This window comes from Canis lupus, chromosome 1, assembly GCF_048164855.1.
Source record: "Canis lupus baileyi chromosome 1, mCanLup2.hap1, whole genome shotgun sequence".
NCBI classification, from domain to species: domain Eukaryota; kingdom Metazoa; phylum Chordata; class Mammalia; order Carnivora; family Canidae; genus Canis; species Canis lupus.
Window position 1 is genome coordinate 35,619,782 of NC_132838.1, and position 17,151 is coordinate 35,636,932.

Consider the following 17,151-nt stretch of genomic DNA (forward strand, 5'->3'; position numbering starts at 1 on the left):
AAAAACTCCTCTCTTCCTTTAAAAGTCAACCTCCATTTGTTAGAGTCTGAATAATGCTGTTCCATTTCCACTAAAGTTACACTAAGGTTGATCAACCCTGATTGGCCCAAGTCTCATGCTCAGAGGTTCTGATGGTTTCAACCCAGGATTGGACCTGTACACCATCTGTATTCTTCATCATACTTGCCCACATGGTTGGGGAAGCACAGCCTAGTCTGAGAATCCTTGAATTCATTAGTCTATAGGCTTCCTTGGGGTTCAATGAAAGTGGTTAATTGGGGCAGCCCTGGTGGCTCTTTGGTTTAGCCCACCTTCAGCCCAGGGTGGGATCCTGGAGACCCAGGATCAAGTCCCACATCAGACTCCTTGCATGGAGCCTGCTTCTCCCTTTGCCTGTGTCTCTACCTTTCTCTCTCTCTCTTTCTCTATGTCTCTCATGCATAAATAAATAAAATCTTTAAAAAAAAAAAGTGGTTAATGGAAGAACACAAAGAGGGAAATAACCCTGGCAATGGCTGGAGCTGCGCTAAGTGGAGGATGTGGCAAAGAGACAGACCCAGGCTAACGTACATTACCAGGCTGACTTAACCATTAAGGGGCTGCTTACAAGATGGCATCTCTGCTTCTTTTTCAACTGGGACAAAATACTGGCACCATCCCAAATTCTAGGAAAAAGAGTCAATATTAACATTTCTTAAAAGATTAAAAGCATAATACATGTGTCAATTATCATTAATCCTTAAAAATATTTATGGAGTTAAATGTTCTGTAACTAATTAGAGGTGGCAGTTAACAGGGCATATGGGTTTCCTCTGAGTTATATGAAACAAAATATAAATCTTTTTATATAACTCTATTTCCTACAGAAAGGATTTTTGCTTATCAGTGGGATTTTTAAAGTTTTATTTTATTTTCTTGGATTTCATTCCTTTTCCATAAACTCTATAAGCAGAATTACAATGAGGTGAGTCACAGTCTTAACACTTTTTTGGAGCTTCTTCTGCCAATGCAGCTTGGAATACAGGGACTTTTTTTTTTTTTAAACTGTGTTTGGGAAACACAAGGAGGGGAGGGAAGGGATGGGTGGGAGGCAGGGAGGGAAGAAGGAAGGAAAAAAAGAGACTTCAGATTTTACTTAGATTGCATTTTTAAAAAATTAATGACATTATAAAGATAAATCTTTCATAGTATCTCATCAGTGTGTTGTAGACAACTCTGAAGTACACGTGGTTTGGGTTTTAAAAGTTCATTCATGAGCTAGTCATTTGGAACTGAGAACATATTTTACCACAAAAATTTTGTTATATAAGTGGTAATTAATTTTCGAAGCTAGCTCGTAATCTGTCCTCATTCTGTTTTGAAACTGAATGGTTGTGCATTTTCAGTGATAAATACACTATACTGTTGAAAATTTGTAGATCAAAAGAACATAAAAGCAATAAAATCCATTTTTGAGTCATTTAAAACTTTTCACTTGCTGGTGCTGGAGAGAAAGCAGATTTAATCTAAGGAGCCTGTGAATGTTCAGAACATCTAATGTTGATATTTGAGAGCGCTAGTCAAAGGAACAGCAACCATTCTCCCTGGAGAGTCTCTAAAGCCACATATATGCTTTAAGCTGATCACCAAAAAGCAACACTCTTAGACCATATTAGTAAGTCCTCAATAAAAAAGTCTTCTTTCCTTCCTACAACAAATACTGATGCCACAGGTACTATGTGTGATATGCTCCTTACCACTTATGCTAGGCGGAAACTGTCAGAACCCCACTCCTCGTGGAGCTTATAATCTAGTGGGGGAGGTAATGAAATAATTGTATAAGTAGATGACCTGTGATTCATCTATTTTTATGAAATATTACAATACAAATATTAAAATCCATACATCTGCACAAGGAATAATGAAGATCTGTATAGGATACACCTGGGGATGGGAAGGCAAAATCCTTATTAAATACCTGGCATGGGCCAGCTACTTCTACTGCCTCATTTTATCTTTGGAGTGACCCTGAGGAGTAGGGACTATTATCACCATCTCACAGATGAGGAGCTGAGACTCAGAAATTAAAAATGTGTCTGAGATGGTCTAACACTCTGCAGCAGAACCTGAGTACAAGTCAAGCTGATATTACTCCAGGCATTTTCTGCCAGTCTGACCTGCCCGTTTTACAAAATCACTCTGGAGATATAGCCTATTAGTTTACTCAGTATTTTTTATGTAAGTATCTATGCAGTAATCTCCTAGAATTTAATAGTGAAAACAATGTTGTGTCTCCTGATGCTGGCATGTTCCTTTTTGTTAATGCGAGCTTCCACTTCTCCTCTGATGCCACATTTAGTGTACTCCGTAGATCCTCACCATAAAGAAGGGACATCGATTGGAAATGCAGAAAAATTTTTTGAAGCAACACTTCATTCTAATACACACATAAATTTAAACCTCTCTTTTTCAGACCTAGATGTGAGACTCAAAACCATAAAAATCCTAGAAGAGAGGACAGGCAGTAACCTCTTTGACATTAGTCTTAGCCCCTTTTTTCTAGATATGGCTCCCAAGGCAAGGGAAACAAAAGCAAAAATAAATTACCAGACTACATCAAAATAAGAAGCTATTGCACATGGGGTTCCTGGCTGGATCAATCAGTTAAGCATCTGCCTTCAGCTCAGGTCATGATTCCAGGGTCCTGGGATAGAGCCCTGCATTGGGCTCCCTGCTCCATGAGGAGCCTGCTTCTCCCTTTCTCTCCCTCTACCTGCAGCTCCCCCTGCATGTTCTCTCTCTCTCTCTCTGTCAAATAAATAAAATCTTAAAAAAATAAAAATAAAAAGCTTCTGCACAGCAAAGAAAACGATAAAAAAAAAAAAAAAACCTAAAAGACAACCTACTGAATGGGAGAAGATATTTGCAAATGGCATATAAAATAAAGGGTTAGCATCTAGGACATATAAAGAACTTAAAAAACTCAACATCCCCCCGAAAAAGTAATCCAATTAAAAATGGCAGAAGGCATGAACAGACATTTATCCAAAAAAAGACATCCAGATGACCAACAAACACATGAAAAGATGTTCATCATCACTAACCATCAGGGAAATACATATCAAAACTACAGTGAGATCTCACCTCACACCTGTCAGAATGGCTAAAATCAACAACACAAAAATAACAGGTATTAGCGAGGATGTGGTGAAAAAGGAACCCTCATGCACTTTTGGTGGGAATGCAAACTGGTGCAGTCACTGTGGAAAACAGTATAATGGTTCCTAAAAAAGTTAAAAATAGAGCGACACTATGACCTAGCAATTGCACTACTGAATATTTACCCAAAGAATCCAAAACACTAATTCAAAGGGATACATGCACCCCTATGTTTATAGCAACATTATTTACAATAGCCAAGATATGGAAGCAACCCAAGTGTCCATTGATGGATGAATGGATAAAGAAGAAGTGGTATATACATACACTGGAATATTATTCAGCCATAAAAATGAAATCTTGCCATTTACAAAGACATGAATGGAGAATGCCGTATGATTTCATTCATGTGTGGAATTTAAGAAACAAAACAAATGAGCAAAGGGGAAAAAAAGAGAGAGAAAGAGACAAACCAAGAAAAAAAACTCTTGATTATAGAGAACTGATGCTTACCAGAGGGGGAAATGGGGGGGGGGGGGGGATGAAATAGATGATGGGGATTAAAGAGGGTACTTGTTATGAGCACCTGGTGATGTACAGAACTACTAAATTACTATATTGTATACCTGAAATTAGTAGAGCACTGTACGTTAACTAACTGGAATTAAAAACTTTTTAAAAATTAAAAATAAGCCCATTTTTTTTGTTTGCTTTTCAGTTTTTGGAAAGGGATTTCTCTCAAGGCCAGCCTATTTTATGGGCCATCTTTTTTGTTGCTAAATGTGATGTACTTTTTCATATGTCATTTTCTCCAGAGGGCTCACTGAAACATTTGGAACCTCATGCTGGCAATGTCTCCTTTCTGTGAGGTTTATACTATCACTTATTTTAAAATTCCATCTGTGGGATTTTTTTTGGACATTTTTGGATGTTAGGATGTCTGTTGTAACTTGATCAGGACTCCCTGAAGACTCCTGTCCCATGTGGAAAGGAACTAAGTCAGAATAGATGTGATCCCTCTTACCTCATGCCAGTGTTGCTGTGACTGAGCATCTCTTGAATTGTTTGGTTAAACAGGGACTTCTGGTGTCTGCCACAGCATAGACCCTATTGCAGCTGGACAAGAAGCAGTGACTGCCTGAGACCCAGGACAGATACGGGCAGCTCCCTTCTCTCTCTGTACCTCTGTGTGTGACTTCCTCTGTGGCCTGTGGTCTGCAGCAGGAAGAACAAGGACCCCCCCCCCCCCCATTTCCAGACTGGGAGATAGTGAAGGATGCTTGAGCTGAATCAAATGTTGACAGTTCTTCAGGCATTTCTGCCATAATATTGAAATTGAACACATTGGCCGAATAAAGTTGAAATTTAAAAAAAAAAAGCCAACTTATTTGTGGCTTCCAATATAGTTTTCTCTCCTTCTTTCCCACCATTTTTTTGGTCAGATTCTTCATTGTGTTGGTTTCCACCACCCTGGGCATTGATTGATGGTTTACTCAGTATAGCAATTCAGAAGTATAGGTCTGGTTATTTTAAAGAGGACAAAGGGGATCCCTGGGTGGCACAGCGGTTTGGCGCCTGCCTTTGGCCCAGGGCGCGATCCTGGAGACCCGGGATCGAATCCCACGTCGGGCTCCCGGTGCATGGAGCCTGCTTCTCCCTCTGCCTGTGTCTCTGCCCCTCTCTCTCTCTCTGTGACTATCATAAATAAAAAATAAAAAAAAATAAAAAAAATAAAGAGGACAAAGAAGTCTATGGCTTTGCCTTTATATGTTAATTGTATCATCAGACTTACTACTTTTCTTTTCCTTACTAGGGATTTATTTCTTGTATTTCCTTCTGTTTACCATTCATAAGTGGAATATAAAGGACAATGCTCACAGCTAACATGCATTACATCCTCTTGTTTGCTGTGCTAAGCACTTTCTAGATATTGTCTTCTTAATCCTCACAACCCTATTATTACTCCCATTTCACAGAAGTAGAAACTCAGGATTAGAGGCTTTAGGCAGTTAAGGGGAAAGCAAGGAAATAACCTTCCTCATGGTGAGTTGGCAAGAGATAGAAGAAAAAAGTAGAGGAAGAGAAAGGATTATACAAGAGAAATAAATTGCTTCGAGTATGATCAGTAAAATGCAGAAGACTGGGAAGACTCACACGTGATTTATAAGGGAATTACCCTTCCCGCCCATCCCATGCTCTATTGACCATGAGGCTTTGAAGAGTCACATGCCAATGGCTATTCTTATTTATGAGGTGTAATCTCATGAGGACATCATAACTTTAGTGAAGGGGTTGTACTTAGAAATCTCTTTAACCCACCTAATTATTTGGAAAATTTCAAGTTATACAGTTTAATATATGGACAGAAACCTAAGTCTTTATCCTTCTGGGATGGCCCTTGCCCTGCCCCCAGCCTGCAGTAACTCCAGGATCCTAGTAGGGTCAAGACATGTGCTAGATCCCTCTACGTCTTGGCAGGTGACCCCCAGCTACTCCTAGTCATGACTTCTTCCAGGAGCAGCGCCCCAAGCTGTCCAGGCACATCTGTGACTCTCCAGAGTGTAAAGACAAAGAAATAGGATCCTCTCTGTCCATTCACGCTGGAAGAATAGATGCTCCATTGTGAATAGAACTATTGGGCCTCCCCAGGGAATGAGGAGAGTCACAGTAAGAGATTAATGCTTTTGCAGGTATTTGCCCTACATATATTTGCTTAACTCTCTTGTACCTGGGACCACTCGGGACACTGGTTTTGTTCCTCTAAAGAACAGCCGGTCAAGGGAGAGACCATTGAAGCTCCCAGAAGGGGTAGAAGAGGGAAGATTTCCAGGGACTACTTTTGGGGAGCTGAAATTGAAAGTTTAGAGCAGATGTGATGATGTGGGGAACAGCTTCCATTCATGCTGAGTTTAGGGACTCAAAATAACTGGATTATCTGGAAGCAGAATAAAATATGAGGCATCCATGGAGGTGTGGTTAGAGAAGGAAGCAGGGAGTGAGATCTGCAAGAGCCCTATGTACCAAAAACTAGTTTAGGTTTTATCTTTCAGAAATGATAAATCATGGAAAAGGCTTGTGTGAGGAAGAAGGTCTGATTTACATGTTAGAGAGATGGGGAAAGGAAGGAAAGGCAGTCCAGGTGGAGGAAAGCAGAGGCAGGACAAACTTGCATATAGTGTGACCCTGCTGTGGAAGAGGTGCCAGGAGGTGACACTGGGTAGTCACTCAGGACCGAGCCAGAAGCTCCCAGTGTCCTGGCCAAGGAGATGGAACGTGATCCTACTAACTTTGGGGAGTTGTTGAGGATTTTAAACAGAGGGAAAGTGGGATCAGGGAGTCGTTTTAGAAGGCTTCCCACTTCAGGGTTGAGGGGAAGAAGCGACAGGGACAGCCTGGGTTTAGGAGGGAGGCGTAGGCTGGGAATAGCGTCTTGGCTAGGGCATACACTAAAGAGAGAAGACAGAGAAGGGGGTCATGGGCACAGGAAACTAGCCCAGGGAAGAAGGGGGTGGAGGAGCCCCAGAGAAGAGCACTCCCAGAAGAAGGAACATCCTGGGCTCACAGAGGTTCCATCAGAGAAGGACAGTGACTGCCATGGGTGCCCAGGAGCTGCAAAATGGGGACGAGCCACAGAGAGAAGAGGAGCCTGCCTAAATAGTGAAAAACAATAACATAATCTCACCTATATGGCGCTTTGGGAGTGAGGGAAGATGAACTGCTTCGTTTTTCACCTGAACCAGAAACATGGGCAGATGGAGTAACGGTACCTGAGGGATGGATAATTTTTCCTTGACGACCTCAACCCCTCGAGACTATCATTTTCTCCCAGTGAAAGAGACACTATTTCTGACATAGGTCTTTAGGAGGGTCAGAAGCTTCCCAGCTACCTGGGATTGGCCTTTGGTCTTCTCTCTGCCACTGAAGGTACCATCATCCGGGATATATCTTCTATATTGACCTGAATGTTAATCTGTACATGATAAGGCCAGATCATAGGCGATTATGCAAAAGAATGTTAAAAAGAATTACTTGGGGCAGCCCCGGTGGTGCAGTGGTTTAGTGCCGCCTACAGCCTAGGGTGTGATCCTGGAGACCCTAGATAGAGTCCCACGTCGGGCTCTCTGCATGGTGCCTGCTTCTCCCTCTGCCTGTGTCTCTACGTCTCTCTCTCTCTCTCTCTTTATGTCTCTATGAATAAATAAATAAATAATCTTTAAAAAAAAAGAATTACTTGTTTATGTACTTATTGAGTTGAGGAAGGAGGAAGGGAAAGTTTAAAATAATCCTTCTCATTTGTGACTTCTCATTTGTCAGCACAACAAAAGCAGAAAGATGATTTGATTAATTGGAAGGCGGCATAATTTAGATTATGTCTTTTTTTTAAATGTTCTAAGTGGCGCCTGGCGGGCTGAGTCGGTAGAGTGTGATGCTTGATCTCGGGATTGTGAGTTAGAGCCGCAGGTTGGCTGTAGAAATTACTTAAAAATAAAATCTTTTAAAAAATAAAATGTTTCAAAATTTGATTTTGTTATTTAGGAAACTCCAGAAATTTCTGTAGACATGTATGAGAGCCATTGGCTTTGGTGAGAACCAAAAAGAGAAGTGTATTTTGAAAACAAATGAAATGGGACTTGGAGAAGCAGTTCTCTGACCAGATGTCATTTAAAGACACTGGACTGTGGGCTCCAGGCTGTAACCATCTTTCAAGATAAATAGACATGTGGGAACCAGGAGGGGCGTTTCCAGAGGCTGCTGTGAAGTCAATATTATCACATGCTGAGCATACCCGTGACATCTTTGGAACTGTGAGGGTACAGATGAGAGACATAGTGCTTCTTAGCTCTTTGTCAGAACTTCTCTCATTTTTCTGGCAATAAAAAAAAAAAAAAGAAAAAAAAGAAAAACTCTTGAGGAGTATAAAATGTTATTAAATTTGCAGCAGTTGTCATGGTTACCCGCATAGTTCCATTGCTTTATTAATGTGTAATTCTCTTTATTTCTGGAAATATCATTATAATGAAACATAATCGTCTGCAGCCTCTTAGCAGGTTTCGCCATGTGTCTGAGAGACTCTCACAGAGGCTGTGACCAATGCATGTGTGGTTTCTGGGCCACCTGTGTGCTGTTGGTCCAGTAACTAGGACACCATTGTTTAGGAAAAGACGTGAAGTTAATGACTCTTGAAAATCCCTTAGAAGTTCAAATCCTTCGCTAAACAAAAGTGCTTGTTTTTTCCTAGAGAAAAATGATCCAACGCTTGAGTCGTTTTCTGACTAAAATGATTTGGGTTTTCTGTCCTTAAAACTTTTTTTTTTTAAGTGATTAGTATTACTTACTGAAGTCGCTTTGAAGTGTTCAGGAGATTTTTGCCTGATCAATTCTTAAAAAAAAAAAAAAAAAAATCTTCCCTAAATTCATTTCTTGTATCATGCAAGGATTTTGGTGAGACACTGCTTTTCGAGTTTTTGGCCAAGATTTTCTAAGTGTATTCTCCCAGTACTCAAGTCGAAGCTAAATAAAATAGTTGAGTAAATTCTTTCAGGGTAACTGCTTATGACAGATCCTGCTAGCTGATCCCCACATTTATGTCTCTTCTTCCTGGGCACTCACCAGACCACAATTGCCAGCATCCCTTGCAGTTAGGTCTCAGGGTAAGACTCAGGGAGAGTGGAATGTGAGGGGAAGTTATGAAATCACTTCCTGGCCTGGCCTGTAAATGCCTCCCACATAATCCTCCCATCCCTTGTTATCAGGCTGGCCAGTGACTCTGCCAGTCCAGACCCTTGAATAACTGGATGGAGCAGAGCCTCATGCTCTGGGAACCTCTGTGTTACATAAAGGAGACAAACCCTGAGATGAGAGGATAGTGTGCTCTATCGGCTAGTATCACACTAATACACTGCTTCTTTCTAAGCACCATATAATGCTTCAAAGAAGGTTTTCATCTGTAAGTGTGTTGGCCTTGTAAATCTCAGGGCCCCTATCAGTGTTCAATAACTTTTGCTGTTTGAGGTAAGTACTAGAGACATGAATGACTATAGAATAGTAGATTATTGGAAAATATCAGACCCTTAGGACTTATGTACACATGGAGCCGAAGGGAATGAAATTAACGTTTTCTGGATACCCTTTCTGTGCCAAGTACTGTGTTCCCTCCTCTGATGGATGCAGACTTATTTATTCTCTCTAATTAATCTTCAAGGGAACTCTGTTACTCCCATTTTGAAGATATTTAAAGTGTCACATAGTTTTAATAGCTTCTTCATAGCTAGGAAGTAGCAGGGAAGGTTAAATTTGTCTAGAACCAAATCCAGCCAGTCTTTCTACTTTGCTGCTTGTTGTGGTATACAATGAGTTAATTAATGTCAGTTGATTATCATGCTTCCAGACTGGAATGATAGCTAGTAATAATTGGAAATGTACGCAAAGAGCATTTGACTGTGATGTAGGGAACAGAAACTCTCATTAGATTTCTAGAAAACTTTCATTTGATTTATAATACTGACATTGTTGAGTTTTACCTTCTAACTTAATTAAGATATCAGGACAGCTGTTTTAACAGACACCAAAATAACAGTACTTTAAAACTGATGGTCTGCAGGTTGGCAGGCCAACTCTTCCTGATGAGGTCAACTAGGGCTCCAGGCTCTTTCATCTGGTTGCTTCTGGATCCTCTAGGGTTGTTCATCATCTGCTTGGTGGCAGTTAGCTTACCACACTACATCTGCATTTAAGCCATTAAAAAGGGGGTATAAGGGAAGAGCCAGCACACAGCTTTCCAGTTAAAGGCATGACCCAGAAATTGCACACATCACTTGACCTCAAAAAGTTGCATGGTCCTGTGACTATCTAACTGCAACAGAGTATAGGAAATGTCATCTTTAGCCTTGTGATGATACTTCTATTCTTCTAGAGAAAGGGGACAAAAGATATTGGGGAACCAATAAATAGTAGCTTCTGCCACACTTTCTTTTCCTTCCCATTTTTTTATGAACATGATAATGAGTAAGATATAAAACAGCAGTAGCTGAAGAGGGAAGAAAATGAATCAAGGAAAATAAGTAATTCAGAAATTGAGTATCTCCTTTTTCCTTAACCTCTTCCAGCACATATGCTAAAAGAATCAAGAGTTAATGTCTAAAACTAAATTGCCTTTAAATGGGCTATAAGTATTAAGTATTCTCTGAATAAAATGATTGCAACAAATTGAGGACATATGACCAAAAACTAGATATTAAATCATATTAAGTAATTAGAATTAATTTCATTAGGTTTGACATGTGGTTAAATAATAAACCAAATTTCAGCTGGTAGAGATTTTTACTGAGGTATATAAGTGAAATGATATGATGTCTGGAGTTTGCTTTAAAATACTTCAGGAAGAAATAGGAGGGATTGATGAATAGATAAAATCAGATTGAGAAGATATTGTGAGTTGTTGCAACCGGATCATAGGTTCATGGGGGTTCATTATGCTATTCTTTCTACTTTTATGTATATTTGAAATACTCCATACCATAATAAAAAGTTAAATAAATACTTGTTCCAGGAAAGAAAAGCAGTTTTTGGCAGTGCCCTAATGTTCATATGAGCTCACTTCTGCACTCCAGTTGAGTGCATTCTTAAGTTTCCAGTGTATTATTTATTCTGCATGCATACAACTGGAAAAAAAAAAAAACCTCATTTCATCTAAAGAATTTATTAATTTGCTTTTGGCCAGTTAAACAAAAGTTGGTGAGTGCCTGTATCTAGTGATGCAAGGGATGCAAAAATTAGTAAGTTTAAAGTCTAATCAGGCAGATAAGACAGTTTCCCCAATAAATCTAATTGAAGAGAAGCACACAAAAAGGGCTTAACTGTTAGGAGATCACATCAAATTAGAAGGATCAGTGGAGTTTCCTGGATCACATGTCATAAGCTTTAAAGGATGGGTAGGTTTTTGACAGATGGAAGTGGTAGGGAAAGTGGTCTGGGCAAGGGACCATCAAGAGAAAGTCTCCAAGCCAGAGAATATGAGATGGCTTCCTGATGACAGAAAAGGAAAATATGGTTTTAAGTGTGAGTATCTGGATGCCCCATTAAAGGAAATAGGGGAGCAAAGAGGGCCTGGATGAGAAAATTTCTCCCTTTATAGGAACATGTTTTTGAGACCCTGGTGAGACTGCACATGAGCTGCCCATCTCCAGATACAGTGTTGGAGCACAGAGAGGTTAGCGTGGGTAGTCAGCTGCATACACTGCTAGCTGCAGCTGTAGATAGATGAGGAATTCGCTACTGAAGAGAATAAAGAATTTTTTAAGGCCAGTTTTGTTACAGTAGAGGATTATGACAACAACAGCACTGTGAAAACAGCAGAATGATTTCAGGCGATGTTGAAAACAACGCGAATCCCTGATGTGATCACCTCTGTATCCTTGTCCCTCTCTGCCTACTGAATTGTTGGCACCCCTTTTGCTCACAGAGCTTACTTATCTCTACTTTCTCTCTCCACTTCTTTCAGCCTAAGCTTCTCCACAGAGTTGTCCCCACAGATTGTCTCCACTGCCTGACTCCCGTTCACTCTGTAACTCACTCTAAATCAGAATCCTGCTACCACTCCACCTAAACTGCTTCCAGTTCAATATGGAGGGTTCATAGTCACCATGTTGACTGATTCCATGACCATATTTTACTCCTCACTTCCCTTAACTCATTAAGCAGTATTTTACCTAACTAGCCACTTCCTCTTCCTTGGAACTCTCTCTTCTTGGCTTCTGGTTTTCTCCTGGCGGCTGCTTTTCATTTTCTTTGCAGGTTTCTCTCTCCTAAACGTTTATATATTGTGGCGTCTTGGGACCAATCCTGGATTTTTTCTTCCTACAATCTCTCCTGAAGGTGTTTTTCTTGTTCTATGATTTCACCCAACAAAAGTCAACATAACTCTCATATTGATATCTCATTTGAGTTCTGGACATACCTGATACCTCCACTCAGATTTCTCGTAGGTATTTTTTGTGTCACACATCCAGAACTGAATTTGGACTACTCCCACGTACCTCCCTGTTCTCCATTTCAGTAGATGTCACTACCATCTACATATTGCTATTCCAGCCCATAAGGTGAATCATTTTATTTGCAAAATGTCCACAGGATAATTCCACTAGGAAGCCCAAGCAAATACTGCTTTGTTATGAGATGTCCTTTGATGCCTAGCCTGTTCCCTTAAAGTAGCTAAAGTGTGTAAGCCATAAAAATAAAGCTTACCCACATAACTTCATTGCAACATAGCAGTTTGATTTAGGCACCAGTGCTGGCTATAAATTTAAATTTGCGGTTGACTTTAAGCTATAAATTGTAAAGGATTTTGTGGGTCACTTACAGTCAGGACTAGCCCCAGGGGCTCTCTAAGTAGAGGTGACTCCTCAAATCATCTAAGAGATGCAGAGGCTGTTTTTCTGTCAATCAGATTAGAAATCCATGGGCTGTGGACTTCTCTACCACTCTCTACTCTGCCTAGAATGGTGAAAAAAAGTAACCCTACTTCTCTTCTTTGATGAGGAACTGGGGAAACTTTCCATTCCTAGGGAGGGCGGGCATTTCTATCCATGCTTTATGAGTCTAGGTTCCCAGTGGATGGGCATAATGATTTGGAGGAAGAAGAACATGTGTCTAGTTCCATCTCAGGAACTAGCAAGTTAGCTGTAAATCTGATGAATCTGATAAGTAGAATTCTCCTCACCTCTATACCTGTCTCCACAACCAACACAGAATAATAACTAATGTTACTTGGTTATCTGCTTTGTTCCAGACACAGTTCCAGTGTTCTCTCCATGAGGGAATTTGTGTGATCCTCATAGGAACTATGAGTTTATTTTTATTCCTATTACTATTTAACAGATGAGGAAGTTAGTAACTTGCTCAGGGACACCTAGCATTTAAATCCAGGTTATTCAGTTCTGGCTTTGCACCCTCTTCACCACCCCTTACACCAAGTTGCACAGAAACTGGATTACTTTTCCCTCTCATTCCTACTGTGCCTCTGATGTAAGATGTACCATCAATTTAATTTAATGACAGCTTTCAGGAATAAAGTAAGCACTACCAAATCAAGTGTAGTTATGATGGGACTGGCTTTTAAAACTCTAACCAATGTTTTCTCCTTCTTGGTAATTCTCTTTTACTTCATATCTCTGAGGCTTTTAGCTTCAGGGACAAGCTAATTGCAGAAAACAAGCAAATTCTTGGCTATTGACTTGTACAGTTGGGTCATGTGACAGAGATTCTGGAGCCAGGGTTGGTTTTGATTTTCTTCTGTTTTGCTTTGTTAATTACAAGACCGAATTTTTCCAAAGATAAATTTGAAAAAAACGCCTTCAAAGTTTGCTTCGCCCATCAAGAGCCAAAGCCTGACAATTTTGTAGAGTTCAGGAGAATGAAGGATGAGGTCGGAGAAACCTCGTGTTCCACAGGAAATCACATTTTAGCTATGAGCAGAAGAATCTGAGGTCGAGATGCTGAAGTACCCTGAGAAGGTACGCCATGCCCTGGTGCTCCTGGAGATGAGAGAAAACAGAAACCCCAGAAGCATTTGGGGAAATCCCAGAGGACCTGGGTTTGTGTCCAGTTGTCATTCCAGGAGAGGCCCCACCTAATAGGGAAATCTTGCAGCAGCATGATGGTGGAATGGAAAAGCAGCAATGACTAGTTGAGATGTTTAGGCTACATGGAAAATATCTTAAAATTCCCTGTGTCCCCAGAGGCTGCCCTGGGAGGGATTCCCAAAGGCCTCAGTGTCCTGCAGAAGGGACACCGTCAGCTGATGTGATGTGGATTCCATGTGCTGGAGTCTGTGGAAACAGAAGCCATGTCAGTGACATAACAGTGTGGGCCAACACCCCCAGCAAAGATCAGCAGAAATGGGGGCTAGCAGACTGGATGTCTCCTTCCTGATGCCAGGGCACATATGGGTCTTCTTAGAATTCAGGTCCTACCGTAGGAAAAAGAGAAGGAAGGGCAAAATCCTAATTTGACTGTTTGAATTTTGAATCTGACTATGAGAGAACTGAACTGAACTGAGTTTCCCTGGAAGAAGCCATAGTTTTAGTAGCTGAGCTACTCAAGGTCACACAGCCAGAAAATACTGCAGCCAGGATTCTAGCCCCGCGGTCTGACCTCACAGTAAACCACCTAAACCATCATTTGTGCTGTATCATTCTGTCTATGTGGTCTCCACATTTCCCACACTACATAGAATGGCAGTTCAAGATTTAAATTAAATGACGTTGGAGAAAGATAAAAAAAGTGACTATAGGATTCACCCTGTGACTTTATACATAGATTTGAGGTGCATCCAGATTTAAGTAACCGTAAAATGTCTTCAACTGGAATAAACATAAGATACATTCTTTGCTCTCCATCTCCTCTGCCACCACCTAACTCATGTCTTACCTTGGTGATTTCAGCTGTCTCCAAATTGGAGAGGTTAGGCTTTTTCTATAAAATTAGGAGCAAGAGAACTAGGACCAGTGGATGGCAGCTTTACAGAGACAGAATTCTGTGCAGAATCAGAGAACTTCCTCATAATCTTAGACATCCAAAGATAGAATGAGCATCCTTGGGTGGCACCAAGCGTTGCATTCCTTGAGTTGTTAGAGCATCGTCAAGACGCCTACTACTAAGAAGGGACCTTATGGAGGGGAATTCAGGAGAGAACATATGGCTGGATGACGCGGCCTTTAAGGTCCCTTCCAACATTGAAATCCTGCCATTTTAGAATGAAGATTGTGAACACCAGATTGCTGTGTGTTTAAAGAGTGGGAAATGAGGACACAGAAGCAGTGGTATAGACTAGTCTTTTGAAGATGGTTAGCATTGAGGAGAGCAGAGCTTTATTGTATTCTATGGTAGGATTGAGAGAGGGTTTTACACTGGAAGAACTGGGCAGATTTCTATCAGATAGAAGGTAAAGAACTGATGAAAAAGGAAAAATGAAAAGAACTCTGTTCCATCATTGATTGCTGCATAACATACTACCCCAATACTTGGTGACTTTCAAAAACAACAACCATACTGTATCAGGAATTTGTAGACCTGGAATTGAGGCAGTGCTTAGCTGGGTGATTTTTCTGTTCCACATAGTATCAACAGAGTGGTCTTTACTCAGGGGAGTGAAGTACTCCACCACTCAGTAGTCTGTAGCTGGCATGTCTTGTGCCTTGATGGGGATGGCTGGATGGCTGTGTTCAGCTGGCGCTGTTGACCAGAGCACCTACATATGTCTTCACCAGTCTCCTACTTCTTAAGTGGCCACTTGTACTCCCAGAGGTCCAGGAAAAATTGCAAGGCTTCTTCAGGGCTGGCCTCAAAAGCCCAGAGCATCACTTCCTCTGCATCTTATTGATCGACCAAAGTCCATAGGCAAAATTGGATTCAAGGGGAAAGGAGCTTGATGCCACCTCTCAACAACAGGAACAACACAGAATTTATAGTCTTCTTTAATGTCTCACAGAAACAATTGATGGAACAAGATTCTGAACAATATGAGGAGTCCAGGTTGACAGCAAAGGTCAAGGATTGTCCTTAGGATGGTGGAGAAGTATGTCTTCTGTGGAGATAAGCACAAAGAGAAAGAGTTCCAGAGAGAAGATAGACTTTCAGATAAAAACAAGAGAAAGTGAAAGGAGTTATTTTCAGAGAGTTCAAGTAATCCAAGGCTAGCTAGTGGAAGGGAAGTTTCACATAATGGAAATTAGGCTAGCCACTCACTTACCGTATATTTTACCTTTGGATTGTTTCCTCATTCTGATCATGTATCTTCACTGGTTTCACCAGAGGCATGCCTCACACAGACTTTAGTCTGAAGTCACCGCAAGGTTCTTGGCTCATATTTCCAGTGCCTTTCATGTACCCCATGAAGCAGCGTACTGGTGTAGTACAGGTCTATGGGCAGGTAATCGGTCTCCCTGGAAAATGAGCCCATCTGTGGCTTCATTCCCAGTCCATGCTTAAAGGATTGAGCAGACCAGTCATGAACCTAGGCCTGAGTAGCAAAACGTGAAATCCGCTTTGTACAAATTATCCAGATAATCTCTTCCAAGCCTCTTCTGGATAAAAACACAGAGCCACATGAGGGTGACATTCTGGCAGGTGTTCAAAACTGTAGTGCTTGTGGCTTGGCTCCTGTTGTATGCACAGAGCTGTTGGATTGTGTTGATTGACTCAGATCTGCCTGTGTGTATCCTTTTGATTGGTATTTTTAGAAGCTTGCTAATTAATGTTAAAGGAATGTTTCTCTTTGGCATCATATCTCATTCTTTTTGTATTATATATTCCGGTGATAAATGATGGATGCATAAATACCTTACCTTTGCTCAATCAGTGTTTTCTATTGTTGATGTAAAGTGTACAAATTGGATTTATTTCAGGATGGCTGAATTTGGAATGTGACGTTTTGCCAAGTCAGAATCTCACTTGCCCAGACAACACATATGTGGATTTTGCAGTTGTTTTCTTTTTAAAATAGTATATGTCTGTGGTGCCATTGATTAATGTAATGTTGCACTAATGTGCTATTATAACACCCCAGGGCATGCATGCGTTCTTTCAGCCAGCAGCAAAGAATTCCCCAAACTAAAGTCTTTAATAAACTACAGATTCCAGGGCAGAAAGAAAGCATAGACCATGAGAATTTATGGATCGCAAAAGTACTTGAGGAATCAGTGTTTGATAAACTTGCCAATGGAAATACACTATAATTGTTCTCTAATTTCACTCCTCTAAACCATTAGTCATTGTCTCTATCTATCCATTTATTGAATCTTTTCAATGACCCAGATATCTGGCTATGTTGTTCCACAACTTTTATTTTTAAGTTTCTGCTGGCTCCAAGTGTTTATATAGTCATGTTGTCAGATTCAGACTTCAATGCAAACTGACACAGCCACATGTATGACATGGCTCCAGCTGCAAAAATCAAAATTGAATTCTTCACTATCCATTGTAAATAGTGAGGAGGCAACTTTTCTTCAGTGCAGT

The 17,151-nt window shown here is 40.7% G+C and overlaps 1 protein-coding gene across 15 annotated transcripts in view; it reads left to right on the top strand.

The window, feature by feature from the left end:
* AIG1 (androgen induced 1) overlaps nucleotides 1-17,151 on the top strand; it is a 240,818-nt gene that overhangs the window by 99,075 nt on the left and 124,592 nt on the right. Inside the window, exon 4 of one of the 15 annotated variants that reach the window (XM_072826057.1) lies at nucleotides 4,216-4,890. The exons of the other annotated variants lie outside the window; for them this stretch is intronic. Within the exon in view, the coding sequence (XP_072682158.1) occupies nucleotides 4,216-4,242 (27 nt within the window). The 3' untranslated portion in view covers nucleotides 4,243-4,890. Of the gene's footprint in view, nucleotides 1-4,215; nucleotides 4,891-17,151 lie in introns of those variants that run through there. 15 annotated transcript variants of the gene reach the window in all.